Here is a 15,923-nt window from a genome sequence, read left to right on the forward strand (position 1 = left end):
GAGAAAGAGAAAACTAAAAGTTAAAATGAATATAAGGAGGGGAAGGAAGAAGGCAGAATGGAGTATGAAAAGGGAAGAGTAAGCTATGAGATTTGAAATAAAAAATAGTGAAGAAGTAGAAAAAAATGGAAGTAAAAGAAAAAATGTTAAAAATCTATGTGAAAGAAAAATAATGCAAATAATGAAAAAGAACAAGATGGAATTCGTCTAAGCAAAGTTTAGTGCTTTTCTGCTGGCTTCTTCTTCTAGATATGTCTCTGGTAATGTCAGATGCTGTCCCCATCTAGCTCTAGGCAGCCTGTTCCTGGGTAGAAGTGATGAACAGTCTGTGGCTGTGTCCTTCAGACTTGGCTGCATCCAGGATGGACCTCGCTCGCTGCTCTGCACTGGGGCTTTTTATCAGCATTAGGCCCAGGGGTGGGTCATCTAATGTCTGAAAGCACCGCAGGTACCACCTCCAGCTGCATCTATCTGCAGTCCTGCCATTAGTCTTAGCCTCGCTGCTGACCTATCTGTTTCTGAGAGGGCTCTGGTGTGATTGGGGGAGGTGGGGTGGAGATGGGGCCCCTGGATCTCCCCTGGGAGGTGCTGTTCAGACTTCAGGGAAGTTGGTGGGTGTGTTCTCCCACCCCTGCACCACACGTCTTGGTCTTCCGCAGATTATTACTTCCAGTAATGTATAGTTTCTGATGAGTTAGCTGTCTGTTTCATGTGAAGGGCCACTTTGTGTAAAAGGGTCATCTCTTTCCTGCTTGGTTCTGATAGCAGCTCACTGTAAGAGCCTAACCTTGGTGGGGCCCTGAATACCCCTTGTTGTGCCAAATTGTGATCTCTCTGTCCAGCTGTGCCATAGGACTTGGAGATCTAGTGTGGCTTTCTGGGGCCGAGAAAAGTTCACAACAGGCTAAAAAGCAATTTTACCCTTCTGCAAGGTTCCTTTCCACAGTCGTATCAGCAGCTGCTGATTAGCTCTTGCTGGGTGGTAGGGCACCTCTCGCAGACTTGAGACTGGGGAATCCAGTTTTCTTTCCCAGTCTTCTCAGTAAGATCTCTCTTCTGCCCTCCCCCATGTTGTGTCAATCTCTGATCTCTCTGCCCTGCTAGTCTCAGTGGGAAAGAACCCCTAGGTCCAGGGTGGCTTAGTGCGGCTGAGAGAGGTTCAGAGCCGTTCCTAGAGAAGCACTTTTCTCCTGCTAGGTTTCTCTCCCTAACTATACTTGCAATCTGGTCTCTTTACTGGCAGAGCCACTGTTTGTGGGGTCCTTGCCCAACCACATTTCAGCTTCTTTTCAAAACGTCTCTATGCAATACCCACACTGCAGTACTGACTCACTCTGATTTAATGCGCATACCACCTTCCTCAAAAGTAAAATGTCCCTTGAGGTCACAGCTGGCTGCAGCTTGCAGGTGCCTCTGACAGACCCAGGTTCCCTATGTGGAACTTTCCAAATTTGTGCTACACTATGGATGTGCTGCTCACTGGTATGTAGCCTGGGTCTCACAGGCTCTGTGTATTCTCCCAAGTCACTCCTGATTAGGATTAGGGATCCCTGTGCAGTACTTTGGCCCCTGCTCTGAGAGGGGAGGAGGCTCCAAAGTCATGATTTCTGTCTGGTTCCTCCACTGCTGCAGGTACCATGCACAGGGTATTTCCCGTTTAACTTATAAAATCTCCTTGCCAGATGGTATAAAGTATCTTCTGTACTCATTGACTTCAAAATTTCATATCAGCTAAGATTCCATTGATTGTTTAGGTTAATTGTTCAAAACTCATCTGAAAATCCAAGTTGGGGACAAGAGCAAGAAGCTGAGTCCACATACTTGGAGTCCAAGTATGTGGACTCAGCTTCTACCTACTTGGCCGCCATCTTCTTCCTGTATGATTTATTCTTGATTCAGCAGTATACAAGATCAGTTTCCCTGTATCTTCATCAATGCTGTTATGAAACTTGGATTGTTTTTTGGCTGGGTACAGTGAACTTTATTGATGGTGCATGACACAGTAGGGCTCTCTGAGCCCCTCCCCTTCTTCAGAGGGTCTGGGTTGGAAACTGTGGAAGTCATGAGATTCTCAGTATGTTGGGGTATTTATTTGGGGCAAGGACTTCCCAGTAGCTGAGGGCCTCTTTTCCTGTTGCTGGGGCTGATGGTCCAGGGGGCTCTTACTCCTTGGAGGCCATGTGGACCACAAGGTCTGCCACCCTGTTGCTGTAGCCAAATTCATTGTCATACCAGGAAATGAGCTTGACAGACTGGTCATTGAGGGCAATGCCAGCTCCAGCATCAAAGGTGAAAGAGTGAATGTCACTGTTAAAGTTGCAGGAGACATCCTGGTCGTCAGTGTAGCCCAGGATGCCCTTGAGGGGACCCTCTGACACCTGCTTCACTATCTTTATGATGTCATCATATTTGGCAGCTTTCTCCAGGTGGCAGATCAGATCCACAGCTGACACACTGGGGGTGGGGACACATAAGACCATGCCAGCGTGCCTCCCATTCAGCTCAGGGACGACCTTGCCCACAGCCTTGGCAGTGCCAGTAGAAGCAGGAATGGCGTTGTGGGTGGTAATGATGGCATGGACTGTGGTCATGAGTCCCTCCATGATGCCAGAGTTGTCATGGATGACCTTGGCCAGGGGATCCAAGCAGTTGGTGCTGCAGGAGGCATTGCTGACAGTCTTCATGGAGTTTTCATACCTGTCATGGTTCACACCCATCACAAACATTGGGGCATCCACAGAAGGGGCAGAGATGATGACTCTCTTGGCTTCACCCTTCAAGTGAGCCCCAGCCTTCTCCATGATGATAAAGACACCAGTGGGCTCCACAACATATTCAGCACCAGCATCACCCCATTTCATGTTGTCAGGATGTCGCTCATGGAAGATGCAGATGGACGTTCCATTGCTGACAAGCCTTTGAACTTGCCATGAGTAGAATCATGCTGGAACATGTAGACCACATAGGTGAGATCAATGAAGGGGTCATTGATAGTGACGATATCCACTTTGCCAGAGTTAAAAACAGCCCTGGTGACCAGGTGCCCAATACAGCCAAATCTGTTCACTGCCAACTTCACCATTGTGTCTCAGGGCAGCGGTTGGCACTGCACATGAAGTTGCAGCTGTCTGTCAAACAGAAGGAGCAGAGAGCCTGAAACTTGGATTTTTGACAATCAGATGAAAACTGGTCTCTCAATGTACTTTAGTTTGCATTTCTCTTATTAAAAGTGAGATTAGGCATCCTTTCATATGTCTAAGGATCAGTTGTGTTTTCTTTGAACTGTCTATTCGTATCATTTGCCCATTTTCTACTGTATTGTTGCTGTTTCCATACTTCAGTGATCTATTTATATAGTACGAAGATTAACCTGTGTGGTGTGAGCTGCAATTATTTTCCCACAGTTTGTCATTTGTCTTTGCTGGATGTCTACATTGTGTATGTATTTATGTGTTTCTGTGTGTGTTTTTCAGAGTCCTTTTATGGCTTTTGGATTTTGAGTAGGAAATGCTTTCCCCACCATATATAAGAATTATTTTTTCTAATATTAATTTATATAGTTATTTTACTGCATTATCTCATTTAATTATTTTCATTTAATTATCTTGGGTTTTTCTATGCATAGAATCATATTATTTGCAAATAGTCATTGTTTTGCCTCATCCTTTCCAATTTTTTTTACCTCTAATTTCTCTCTCTTATCTAACCATTTTAGATAGCACTGCCAGTATATTCTAGGGTATCCTTATCTTATTTCTGCCTCTAGTGGAAAGACATAAAAGGATTCATTGTGCAAATGGTCTTCTAGTTGTTTTAAAATAGAATTAGTTTTCTTTAATCTTTTTAGAGATGTATCTGTTGTAGAAAGAGTAGAATATTAAACTGTTTTTAAAAAGCAAGGTATGGTAGGCAGAATAATACCCACCCCCTAAAGGTGTCCTTGACTTAATCCCCCGAACCTGTGAATAGTTAGATTACATAGACGTGTGAAATTAAGATTGCAGAAGGAATTGAAGTTGCTAATTAGCTGTTCTTAAAGCAGGGAGGTTATTCTGGATTGTGTGGGTGGACCCAGCGTACTCATGAGGGTCCTTTAAATGTGGGGGAAGAAGACTGAAGAGTCAGTGTCAGAGTGAGTTAAGTTAGAAAGACTCGTTCAGTCACTGCTTGTTTTGAAGATTTAAAATGGCCAAGAGCTGAGGAATGCTGGTAGCTCTAGAAGCTGGAAAAAGGAAATGAATTCTCCCCCTAAAACCTTTGGGGGAGAAGTAACAGTTTTGCCACTGAAACATGTGTCATACTTCTGACTTCCGGAACAGTAAGGTTGTGTTGTTTTAAGCTGCGAAGTTGGTAGTAATTTGTAACAACAGCATAGGAAACTAATATACCAGGTAACCTTTTCTCAAAATAAAACTTTTCACAGGAGCCCCACATGAAACAGATAAAAACTGAGCTGCACTGATTGAAGGAGGGCTGTGGCATAGTCATGAAGGAATCTCCAATGGAACCTCTAGGGGTGTGAATTGAATAGTTTGGAAACCACTTTTGTAAAGTAAAATGTCCCAGTTTAATAAGAGCTATCTAAAGTTTCAGCCAGTGGCAAACTAGCTGTATATTCCACTGAAATTCCTGCCTTTTGGAGCAAAATAAGGTTTTATGTATTTCATTTTTAAAGAAACAAATTAATAAAAAGATATACAAGACTTTATATTTTAAGCATTGCCATTGTAACTAGAAAGGGGTAAATAGATTAACATATGTGGGCAGCCTCTTTTTGCATGGAGTCTAGCAGAAACTAGAAGGAATAGGAATGATTCTTTCTTCGTACTTCTTACGCTCTGCCAGTAGAAAGTGCCTGTAAAACAAAGAAGAGGTTTAAAACAAAAAAAACCTGAAGAATAGTATATTTTGGGGCTCAGGGATGGTGCTACTTATTACCAGCATGGCAAACAGATGAACATAATATAGAAACTGCCCAGATTTTCAGCACTTACTTTGTTTATGCATAAATGATTTGGGGGATATCTACCCCACTATTTCATTTTTGTTTTCTTGCATAATTCATAATTTACTTTATAGGTATAAAGTTTCATCTACATGTCAGCAGTTTCCTTATCAGTAAATAAAGTCCTTTATTATTTTTATCACATAATTATCTCTGTGCTTTCAATTTCAATAATAAATGCTCCTTCCTTGGGTATGTAAATTTCTCATTAATTTTCACAAAGGTTCATAAAAATTTAATTTTCTCCTTTACATTCTAAAATTTGTTATTTGAGAGTTATTTGGAGGGGAACAGAACTAAGTATATTGTATTTTTCAGGGTGATGGTGGAATTCCAGGGCCACCAGGACCAAAAGGAATCAGAGTAAGTGATATTTGCTTGTATATCAATGCATTGTTGGTCAAAACAGAGAAAAAGCCAAGGAAGTATTAAAAGACAAAAGGAGAAATCACTCATATTGAAATGCAAAAAACTCTAGTCTTTAAAAAGTTAAACGTAAGAGTTATCTTTACATATCCAGATGTCTATATAAACTAACGTAAGATTTTTAAGTCGTTCATGGTTAAAAAATGATGTGATAAATTCTAACAACTTGCCAATTTATTTAAAATATATATCATACAAGTGGTCTAAACCAGAACTTCCCAATCACTGTGATCATCTCAGTCCTCTGGGTTCAGAGGGCTGGACCCTAGGGCTGTGTACCCTCCCAGTGTACCATGTACACATATTATAATTTTCTTTGTGTATCTTGAAGAGGATATGTTTGGGAAGCAATGGTTTAAACTGATCTTAAAGAGTAACTACTTTTGAAAGAATGTAACATTTCCTTAACTCTAGAATGACTGAGTTTTCAAGTTGTAATGTTCTGGAAATCAGGATGTCTCTCAAATTTGAAGTATGCATTTAGTGTAATTTTTCTGACAAACCTTCAAGTGAACATATCTTTCAGTGTGTTCTGTAGTTGGCGTAGACTAAAGGACAAAAGTAGTACTGGCTTTTGGAAAATCATATTCAACTTTTCAGAGCCTCAGTTTCTTCATTTGTTAAACTAGAGACTCAAACAACACTATCTCCAAGGTCCATTTTAGCTTTGAAATTCTGTATTCATAGATTGATGAGGCATCTTAATTTGAGTATAAAATACATGGGTGGTGGCATAACATGGTTATGTGTGTGACAAAGACAATTAAACATTCTGATCCTTTGATCTCTAGAAATTTAATGGCTGTACACATTTTCTATAAACTTTAAAATGTTCTGTTTACTAAAATTTTTAGCAACAACTAGTTTGCCTTGTGTGCTCTTTATGACTAGTGTGGGTAGGGTACTGGAAAAGCAGGGAAGAAACTCAAAATCCTTAGTTTATTTTATCAGACATATTCCTGTATTTTTCTGTAATAATTGCATACCAGTATACTATTAAAGCTCTTCATAAAAAGCATAACATACCTCATATTAACTTTGGCTATTGTTAACTATGTCCTAAACACTGTTGAGGCTAAAAAGAAAATACTGTCCGTTCTATCAATTCCAATTTCCAAGTGTCTGGGAGCGCCTGAATAGCCCATGTCCCTCAGCTAGAACTCCAGAAGTGCTTAGAACTATGTGGCCTGATAGTTCCTGTGTCCTCAGGTCTCAGCTCACAGGCAACTTTTGACATGCAGATTTTATGATGTATTATTATGGACATTTTAAGCATGCACAAATATACAGAGACTATAGTACAATAAACCACATTCCTCCCAGTATATCTCTTAACTGATAACCACTGTACTATTATGATACTTAAAAAATTAGTAATGATTTTTCAGTATACTTTAAAACTCAGTCCATATTCAGATTTCCTCAGTTGTCTCAAAGATGTCTTTTTATAATTGATTTGTTCAAATCAGTATTGAAGTAAGTTACACATATTGCATTTGGTTGCTATTCTCCTTAAGCATCTTTTATTATGCCATTGGAGAAACTGAGTCATTTGTATTGTACTATGGTCCACATTCTGAAACAGGCTGATTGTTTACTCATGATGTCATTTAAATGGTTCCTCTGTTCCCCCGTATTTCCTGCAAATTGGAGGTTGCCTTGGAAGAGGCACGAGAGTACTTTCTGGGGATTCAGAGTGAACTATACACTTCAGATTTGTGCATTTTACATTATGTACATTATACTGCAAGAAATTTAAAGAAAATACAAAAATAACCAAAAATGTACCAATAAAAAAGATTCTGCTGTGTTTGTAACCATCAAGTGGATGGCTCAAAACATATCTAAGAAGGATTTATGTACTGATCACTTCAATAAAATTTTGTGGCTAGTGGGGAAAAAAAACACTTTATACGTAGTGCTGTGTACCCACTACTGAATTACATCTTAAGGCCTAAATATCTGTCTATCCCCCTTTTTGATGCCAGGTTTGATCAGTGGTCTCAGGATTATGAGCCTGATTCTGCCTTCAAAAATTTCCCCTTCAACTTTCATGTAATGGTTTAGCATTCATTGATGATCATCACCTAGATTCATTTTTCTGTTGCTTAGAATTGCAAACTGATTATTTTTTTAAATTCTATTAATCTTTTCATTTATTAGCTAGAATTCTAATTTATCAGGTGGAATTCTAGTAGGGTAATGAGTTGGTACACAAGCAAATTCAAGTGATGATCAAGGAAGGAGTTTTGTTGTTGTTATTCTTACAAACTCATGGAATTTACTGTTTTCAATCAATTATACTCATTATTCTTTCTGAAGCCCAAATTATCCCATCTTAATCTGTACATGCCCCTTCAAGTTGGACCCTGTCCTGTATCCTTTTGACAAAACACCATTGATCTTGGATAATTTCCTTGCTTTCTGATATAAGACCCTTTAGGCTTATTTTGTATACTTCCTTTCCAGATCTATAATTGACCACGTCTCTGACTCCAGGTTCTTTTTTAGTGAAAAATGTGAATGTTAGTCTGAATGTTAAGGGTTTTCAAGCTATTGAATTTTTCATTGTTTTGACCTCTTTTCAGTGGATAGAGTTAGGAAATATGTATTTTTAAGAGAAAAAAATATCATGCATTCATATTATTACTTCTAACTGAAATTTAAAATAAAATTTTTGTATACTTATTCTTTCTTCCTGCTACCTCTCTCTCCCTAAGGTGAAAATCTTGATTTCAAATGACATTAATATGATTTATTATTTCCTTTACCCTACAATATACCTATCTTGTTTTCAAACTAGCAGTTTACAAATTAACAAAATAATAATTTCAACTTTAATAATAGTAATAGAATTCTTAAATGCCATTAATTATTTCTTGCTTTTCTCTTTTCCTCTTTCAATTAACTAATTTCACAAAGGAATTGTAGTCAAAATACAATGTCTGTCTGGAAAAAGTCCAGCCATTGTTAATATAATGAGAATGGTTTGCGCAATACCAATGTAACCTGGCAGCCAAGGAGAGTGGACTGGAATGTGCCTGCATGAACAATGATGACTTCACTGTACTAGTCAGTGGGCACAGTAGACGCCACTATGTGAGCATGTGTACTGTGTGGATGTCATATTAAAAATGACTGAGTGAGTAGAGCAACAAACCTGCATCAAATTTTGCCTTACACTTGAACATTCCTCTGCAGAAACTATTCAGATGATTCAGAAGGCCACAGCTATGGGCACCTGGTAACTGGCAGCTTCACCATGAAAACACGCCCGCTCATGCATCACGTCTCATGCAGAGCTGTTTGGCGAAACATCAAATCACCCAGGTGACTCAGTCCCCCTACAGCCCAGATTTGGTGCCCTGCGACTTCTGGCTTTTCCCAAAACTAAAATCACCTTTGAAAGGGAAGAGATTTCAGACCATCAATGACATTCAGGAAAATACGACAGGGCAGCTGATGGCAATTGGGAGAACTGTGTGAGGTCCCAAGATGCCTACTTTGAAGGGGCCTGAGGCAACACTGTCCTATGTACAATGTTTCTTTTATCTTGTATCTTCTTCAATAAACATCTCTATTTTTCATAGTATATGGCTGGATACCTTCTGGACAGACCTCGTATGCTGTTTTAAAGGCACTTGAAGTAATTCTTTTCTCTGTATGAATATGTCAGAAACTTGATATACATTAAGTTCATTGGTTTCAGTTTGTTTTCAACTTTTAATGATTTCCTTTTTACTGCTTTTTAATTTTTACTTTGAATACATTTACATTGTTTTATAAGGTATAATCAGAGATGTTCATCATCCATCCTTGCCATCCCCCCATTTTGTTTTCTCCTTCACCCCAGAAATAACCATTTTATCATTATTTTTTTATCATTTTTTGTTTATTCATTGCTAAGTATCACTACTATTCTTATACCATAGTAGCTTATTAGATACACCTCTTACCCTTTTCTTCTTTCATTTAACATTGTATCCTGGAGACCACAACATATTTCAATGTACAGAAACCTTCCCTCATTGTTTCTAACAGCTGCATGATGTTACATTATGTGGACATACCATCGCCTGTTTAGGCATGTCTCTGTTGTTTCTAATCTTTAGCTGTAACTCCAGTCCTATGGTCATTTCTAAAATTTAGCAATAATAATGCTGCAATGAATAACCTTGAATTTCATATTTTGTTTCATAATTTCTAGTGTACCTTTGGAGTAAATCCTTAGAAATGAGCTGCTTCAAAGGGTAAATGCATGTATAGTTTTGCTAGATATTTCCAAATTTCTCTCCATGGCATTTGAATCCCATTAGCAGTATATTAAAGTACCATTTTCTTGTATCCTTACCTACAAAGAATATTGTCAAATTTATATTTTAGCTAATTTTGACAGAGAAATTCATGGAAGGGTTTTTTTGGTTTTCTATAAAGACTTATAACATGTGTAGAGATTTTTTTTCTATGATTTTTAAAAGAATAGTGAGAATAGTGAGTGGTAATCGATGAGACATTTTGTCTGTTGCATTTCTAAATGCAATTTTTTTTCCTTAGCTAGGATATTATTTTGTTACTAATTCTTATTTGGTTCAATGAATTTATTTCTTCTCATAGGGTCCTCCTGGACTTCCTGGATTTCCAGGGACACCAGGTCTTCCAGTAAGTAAGATTTGACTTCTCATTTTTTTTAAGATTTTATTTATTTAGTTTTAGACATAGGGGAAGGGAGGGAGAAAGAGAGGGAGAGAAACATTAGCGTGTGGTTGTCTCTTGCACACCCCCCACCAGGGACCTGGCCCACAACCCAGGCATGTGCCCTGACTGGGGATTGAACTGGTGACCCTTTTGGTTTGCAGGCTGGTACTCAATCCACTGAGCCACACCAGCCAGGGCAATGACTTCTTATTTTTAAGTCCCTTAAAAAGTAATCTAATGTTTCCTTTTTTTATGACTGAGTAGTATTGCATTGTGTAAATGTGCCACAGCTTTTTTATCCCTTCATTTATCAATAGCTACTTGGGCTGCTTCCAAATTTTAGCTATTATAAATAACAGTGCAATTAACACAGGGGTGCCTAAATTGTTTTGGATCAGTGTTTTGGGTTTCTTTGTATATTTTCCCAGAAGTGAATTCCCTGGGTCATAAGGTAGTTCCATTTTTAATTTTTTGAGTAAACGTCATAGTGTTTTCCACAGTGGCTGCACTGATCTGCATTCCAACAAACATTGCATGAGGGCTCCCTATTCTCTACATCATTGCCAACTAAGCCAGTCAGAGAAAGACAAATATCATATGATTTTACTTATATGAGAAATTGAATGAACAAAATAAACAAACAAACAAAATAGAAACAGACTGAAGATACAGAGAACAGACTGACAGCTATCAGAGGGGAGGGGCTTGAGGGGCCAGGTAAAATAGGTAGAAGAGGTTAAAAGAAGAGAAATGGTGTTGGAAGGAGACTAGGTTTGGGCCGGTGAACACAATACAGTATACAAATGATGTATTATAGAATTGTATACTTGAAACCTATATAATTTTTATTAACCACTGTAACCTCAATAAATTATATGAAATATTTTAAAAAGTAATCTAAGAACTTTTATATGTGCCTTGTATATCTTTTCAAAGGGAATGCCAGGCCATGATGGGGCACCAGGGCCTCAAGGTATCCCTGGATGCAATGGAACCAAGGTGAGATTTCGACTTAAGTTTGTGCAATATGCTTGATAATAATAGATTTAAAAAACTAAATCAATATGAACAATGTTGCAGAAGAGACTGAAGCAAGTAGCTTCATGTTAACTCATGTTAACATGTTCAATATATTAAAACATCAATAATGCTTTAAGTATGTTTAAGAAACTGGGATATTGCATCGGGTTGAAGATTACTTACCAAATCCTTTACTTACTTTAGTCTAAAGTAGAATGAGACTTAAAAAGGAATTAGGATATATATGTTTTAAATATTGTATCAGTTTTTAACAGTAATACTTATGAATGTCATTCATTAGCTTTACTTCTTTAAAAACTATGTACAATTTAAGTTTTTACATATTTCATATTTAATTTTTTTCCTTGCTTAATGACATCTTTAAGGAAAATATTTTCTAATAAAATATAAATTATAAATTATAAAATATTCCTAAAGATCTATATGTAATACAGCACATCCATTTTAACTATAAACTATTACTATGAAACATGAAACTTTGCTCTGTCAGTGAAAATAATTTAACAATTTAAAAGAAAAAGAATGGAGACAAGTGTACTTGAACAACAATAAAAAGAAAAAGAAAACATTACATATGACAAACATCATTTCCTGACCCACTGTTCTTGTTCTGAGTTAAAACTACATTTAATATAAAGTGATAGTAAGACAAAAATGAGAAAAATTTGCTCTTTTTGAAAGCTTACACATTATGCCTTACATATTTTATTCCTTCAGTTTTCTCCTTTTCCTATAGGTTAATGCAACAATGTTATTATTTTTTGTATATTCTTTTAGTATTTTCCATTTGTATATAATGTTCTGTGAAATTATTCATGAAATACCCTAGATCTTTCTAACTAATGGCATGTGTCAGATTTTATATTAGGACATGTATTTTGAAAACCTTGAATAAAATATTTTACATTATAAAAACTATATTTTGTGATATTTATTGTAGTATGTACTTGAAAGCAGTAAAATTATTCTTACACCCAGTATTTCTCCAGGTCAGTGTGACCCTTGCTAATGTGATGATGACGATGTCGATGATAATGATGATGATGATAACAATAGTAATAAACTATTAGATTTGTGAGGCTTACTTGTGATCTTTATCTCAGGGCAACCTTACAGGGACAGGACCAATGTGGAGCTAACGTGACAAATATCATGTTAAAAGTGGGCTACAATACATTCTTGTGCCTATTCTAGTTATTTACCAATTTAAAAGGAAAAAGAAGATATTACATATGAGAAACATTTTTTTCCTGACCCACTTTTCTTGTCTTTAGTCATGCCTTGAGCAGCAAACAGACCACTGGGCAAAGTCTTAAATTTGAAGACAAATCATCATCTATAATGAGCATAGTATGCTATATGATTAAAGGAATAGTTTTCTTTCTTTTTGTAAAACAGCACCTTAGCAGATTGCATAATTAGTTTGTGTTTGAGGCCTCCAATTATATGAGCAACAGATTTTTTAAAAATTGATTTATTATGTATATCTTTATTTTTTTTAAATATATTATTTATTTATTTTTAGGCAGAGGGGAAGGGAGGGAGAAAGAGAGGGAGAGAAACATCGATGTGTGGTTGCCTCTCATGGATCCCCATCAGGGGACCTGGCCTGCAACCCAGGCATGTGCCCTCACTGGGAATCGAACTAGCAACACTTTGGTTTGCAGGCCTGTGCTCAATCCACTGAGCTACACCAGTCAGGGCTATTATGTATACCTATAGATAAAAAGGTTTTTTTTTAATGTTTCTTACTGTGTAACTAATAGAGTAAACCCCAGATGTGGAACCAGAATATATGGGTTCTTTTGTTTTCTGTCTTCTAAACTTGATGTCAAGACCACTTCCTTTCTCTCTGGACCTACCTTTTCCATGTATACAAAATGGTGGAAGGGTATTGGACAATAACTAAAGGCACTCAGATGTAATAATTTTACTCTTTTTAACCTCTGATAAAGATGTTTCTGGGATTACTATGGCATATAGCTATTTGAAAGGAGGTTGCATTAGGACTTTTCTACAGCAGTTTTAGCTTTTGTTTTCTAAACCAAATGTCCATATGAGTACCTTACAATAGTGAGTGGGAACAAATGGGTGCTTAGGAACCTTAATGACCTGCAGTTGTTAGAACTGTTGCTATTACTGTCTTTTTGGCAATATTAATGGCATTCTTTCTTACCATCTTTTCCTCCTACCAAAAAATAATTTAAAATAGTTTAAAATAAAATAAAAATTCAATAAGGCAGTTAAAATAAGAATCTGTATATAATACATGGGCAGGAAATTGGGACAAGTTATTAGCTATTAAATGTGATTATGGGCAGGAATCTGTGATGTGATTCTATCAGAATGAATTTGTCAGAAGTAAATGACCGAGGTAGAAGATTTTTTTTATTTCTATTTCTTTTACTATATTTTATTTTTTTAAATGTGTGTTTTTTTAAAGATTGTATTTACTTTTAGACAGAAAAACATCAATGTGTGAGAGAAACATCGATTGGTTGCCTCTCACACGCCCCCAACTGAGGACCTGGCCCACAACCCAGGCATGTGCCCTGATTGGAAATCGAACCAGCTACCTTTTAATTTATAGGACAGCACTCAATCCACTGAGCCACAGCAGCCAGGGCTTTTTTTTTTTTTAATTTATGATTCAATTGATGAATAAAGATAAAAATATCTTAGAAGTTTGACATGATATGGATAGTTAATATTGAAGTAATTGGAAAGTGAAGGCTAATGAATTTTTAACAATCTGTCAGGTTTCAGAATGGCTTTTACAGAAATTTTTCAATAAATCATTGTTTGTTGGTATAATTATGCTTTGCTTCTTGTTCTTCCATGCTCTTTATTTTTAACTCTTTCTAGGGAGAACGTGGATTTCCAGGCAGTCCCGGTTTTCCTGGTTTACAGGGTCCTCCAGTAAGTTATAAAAGTTGGGATTATAATAAATACAGGAATTGACAGAAGAAGGAGAAGTGTAAAAAAGTGAGCTCAATGCATCCATGTAGAACAAAGTAGTAAATTTTAAAGTAATAAAGTAGAAAAGGGTTTTTTTGAAAAAGAAGTTTGTAGTATAGCTCTGTGCTGGGTAAAAGCAAGGATTCTGTGTTGTTTAATACAGAGAGGGGCTGGATACAGTAATCTTGGATGTAGGCCCTTGCCTTTCATGACTTGGAATACTTCTTGCCAGCCCCTTCTTGCCTGTAAGGTCTCTTTGGAGAAATCAGCTGACAGTCCTATGGGAATTCCTTTGTAGGTAACTGTCTCCTTTTCTCTTGCTGCTTCTAAGATTCTCTCCTGTTTCATCTTAGGTAATGTAATTATGATGTGCCTTGGTGTGTTCCTCCTTGGGTCCAGCTTCTTTGGGACTCTCTGAGCTTCCTGGACTTCCTGGAAGTCTATTTCCTTTGCCAGATGAGGGAAGTTCTCCTTCATTATTTGTTCAAATAAGTTTTCAATTTTTTGTTCTTCCTCTTTGCCTTCTGGCACCCCTATAATTCGGATGTTGGAACGTTTCAAGATGTCCTATCATTTAGAATGGAAGGGAAGATAAAGTGCTTCTCAGATAAGGTCAAGTTAAAGAAGTTCATCATCACCAAGCCCTTATTATAGGACATGTTAAAGGGAGTTACCTAAGAAAAAGAAGATCAGAAATAGGAACAGAAAAAATGACAGCAAACTCACAGTTATTAACGACCACACCTAAAACAAAAACAAGAGCAAACTAGGCAAACAACTAGAACAGGAACAGAACCATAGAGATGGAGATCACATGGAGGGTTATCAATAGGGGAGTGGGAGGGGGAGAGGGGGAGAGGGGGCGAAAGGTACAGAGAATAAGTAGCATAGATGATAGGTGGAAAATAGACAGGGGGAGGGTAAGAATAGTGTAGGAAATGTAGAAGCCAAAGAACTTATAAGTATGACCCATGGACATGAACTATAAGGGGGGGAATGTGGGAGGGAGGGGGTGGGCAGGATGGAGTGGAGTGAGGGGGTGGGGAAATGGGACAACTGTAATAGCATAATCAATAAATATATTAAAAAAATACAGAGAGGGGCAAAAGTAGGTTTACAGTTGTGAGTATGTTCAACACAGAGTTTATTCTTGTATTATTATTTATTATTGTATTATTTTCCATACAAACAGCTGTAAATCTCATTTTGCCCCATGCTGCATAAATGTCATCTTTAAGTATCGTAATATACATTGTACTCAGAGTGACCCTACAGAAATCTATTCAATTTTAACTTTATTTGGAAAGCATTGTATCCTTTTGCTTGCTCTACTCTCATATTAGTATGTATGTATGTATTATATATGTACATATATAAAAGAATATCTTTTCTTAATAACAGGGACCTCCTGGGATTCCAGGTATGAAGGTAAGCATCTCATGCTGGGAAGGTAAACATTTGTAATAAAATATTTGGAAAGCCTGCAACTTCAATCAGATAATGTCTCTGACTTGTCTTAAAATGGGTGCAGTTACACACTTATAAGATCTCCTTAAGTAGTCTCTTTTGTTCCTATGGCTCTTAGTACCCCATGTGCTCATACACTTGCAAATGTGTATTTCATATGCAAATGTCTTTTCTGAAACCTTCAACCCTCATTGCATTTTGATACAGTTGAGCACCTGCTCTCTGTAGAAACACTTTTCCCCTGTATTCTGTGACACTACTCTTCCCTGATTCTTCTCCTGCATCTCTGGTCATTCTGCAGTTTTGTATGCAAACTGATACTATTCTATCC

At 37.3% G+C, this 15,923-nt stretch overlaps 1 protein-coding gene across 1 annotated transcript in view; it reads left to right on the forward strand.

Moving 5' to 3' along the window:
* COL4A5 (collagen type IV alpha 5 chain) overlaps positions 1-15,923 on the forward strand; it is a 324,804-nt gene that overhangs the window by 151,235 nt on the left and 157,646 nt on the right. The window contains exons 4-8 of the mRNA XM_024551615.3: positions 5,324-5,368; positions 10,046-10,090; positions 11,063-11,125; positions 14,033-14,086; positions 15,527-15,553. Of these exons, the coding sequence (XP_024407383.2) occupies positions 5,324-5,368; positions 10,046-10,090; positions 11,063-11,125; positions 14,033-14,086; positions 15,527-15,553 (234 nt within the window). The remainder of the gene's footprint in view (positions 1-5,323; positions 5,369-10,045; positions 10,091-11,062; positions 11,126-14,032; positions 14,087-15,526; positions 15,554-15,923) is intronic.

The sequence above is a fragment of the Desmodus rotundus genome, chromosome X (assembly GCF_022682495.2).
Source record: "Desmodus rotundus isolate HL8 chromosome X, HLdesRot8A.1, whole genome shotgun sequence".
In the NCBI taxonomy this organism is placed as follows: Eukaryota; Metazoa; Chordata; class Mammalia; order Chiroptera; family Phyllostomidae; genus Desmodus; species Desmodus rotundus.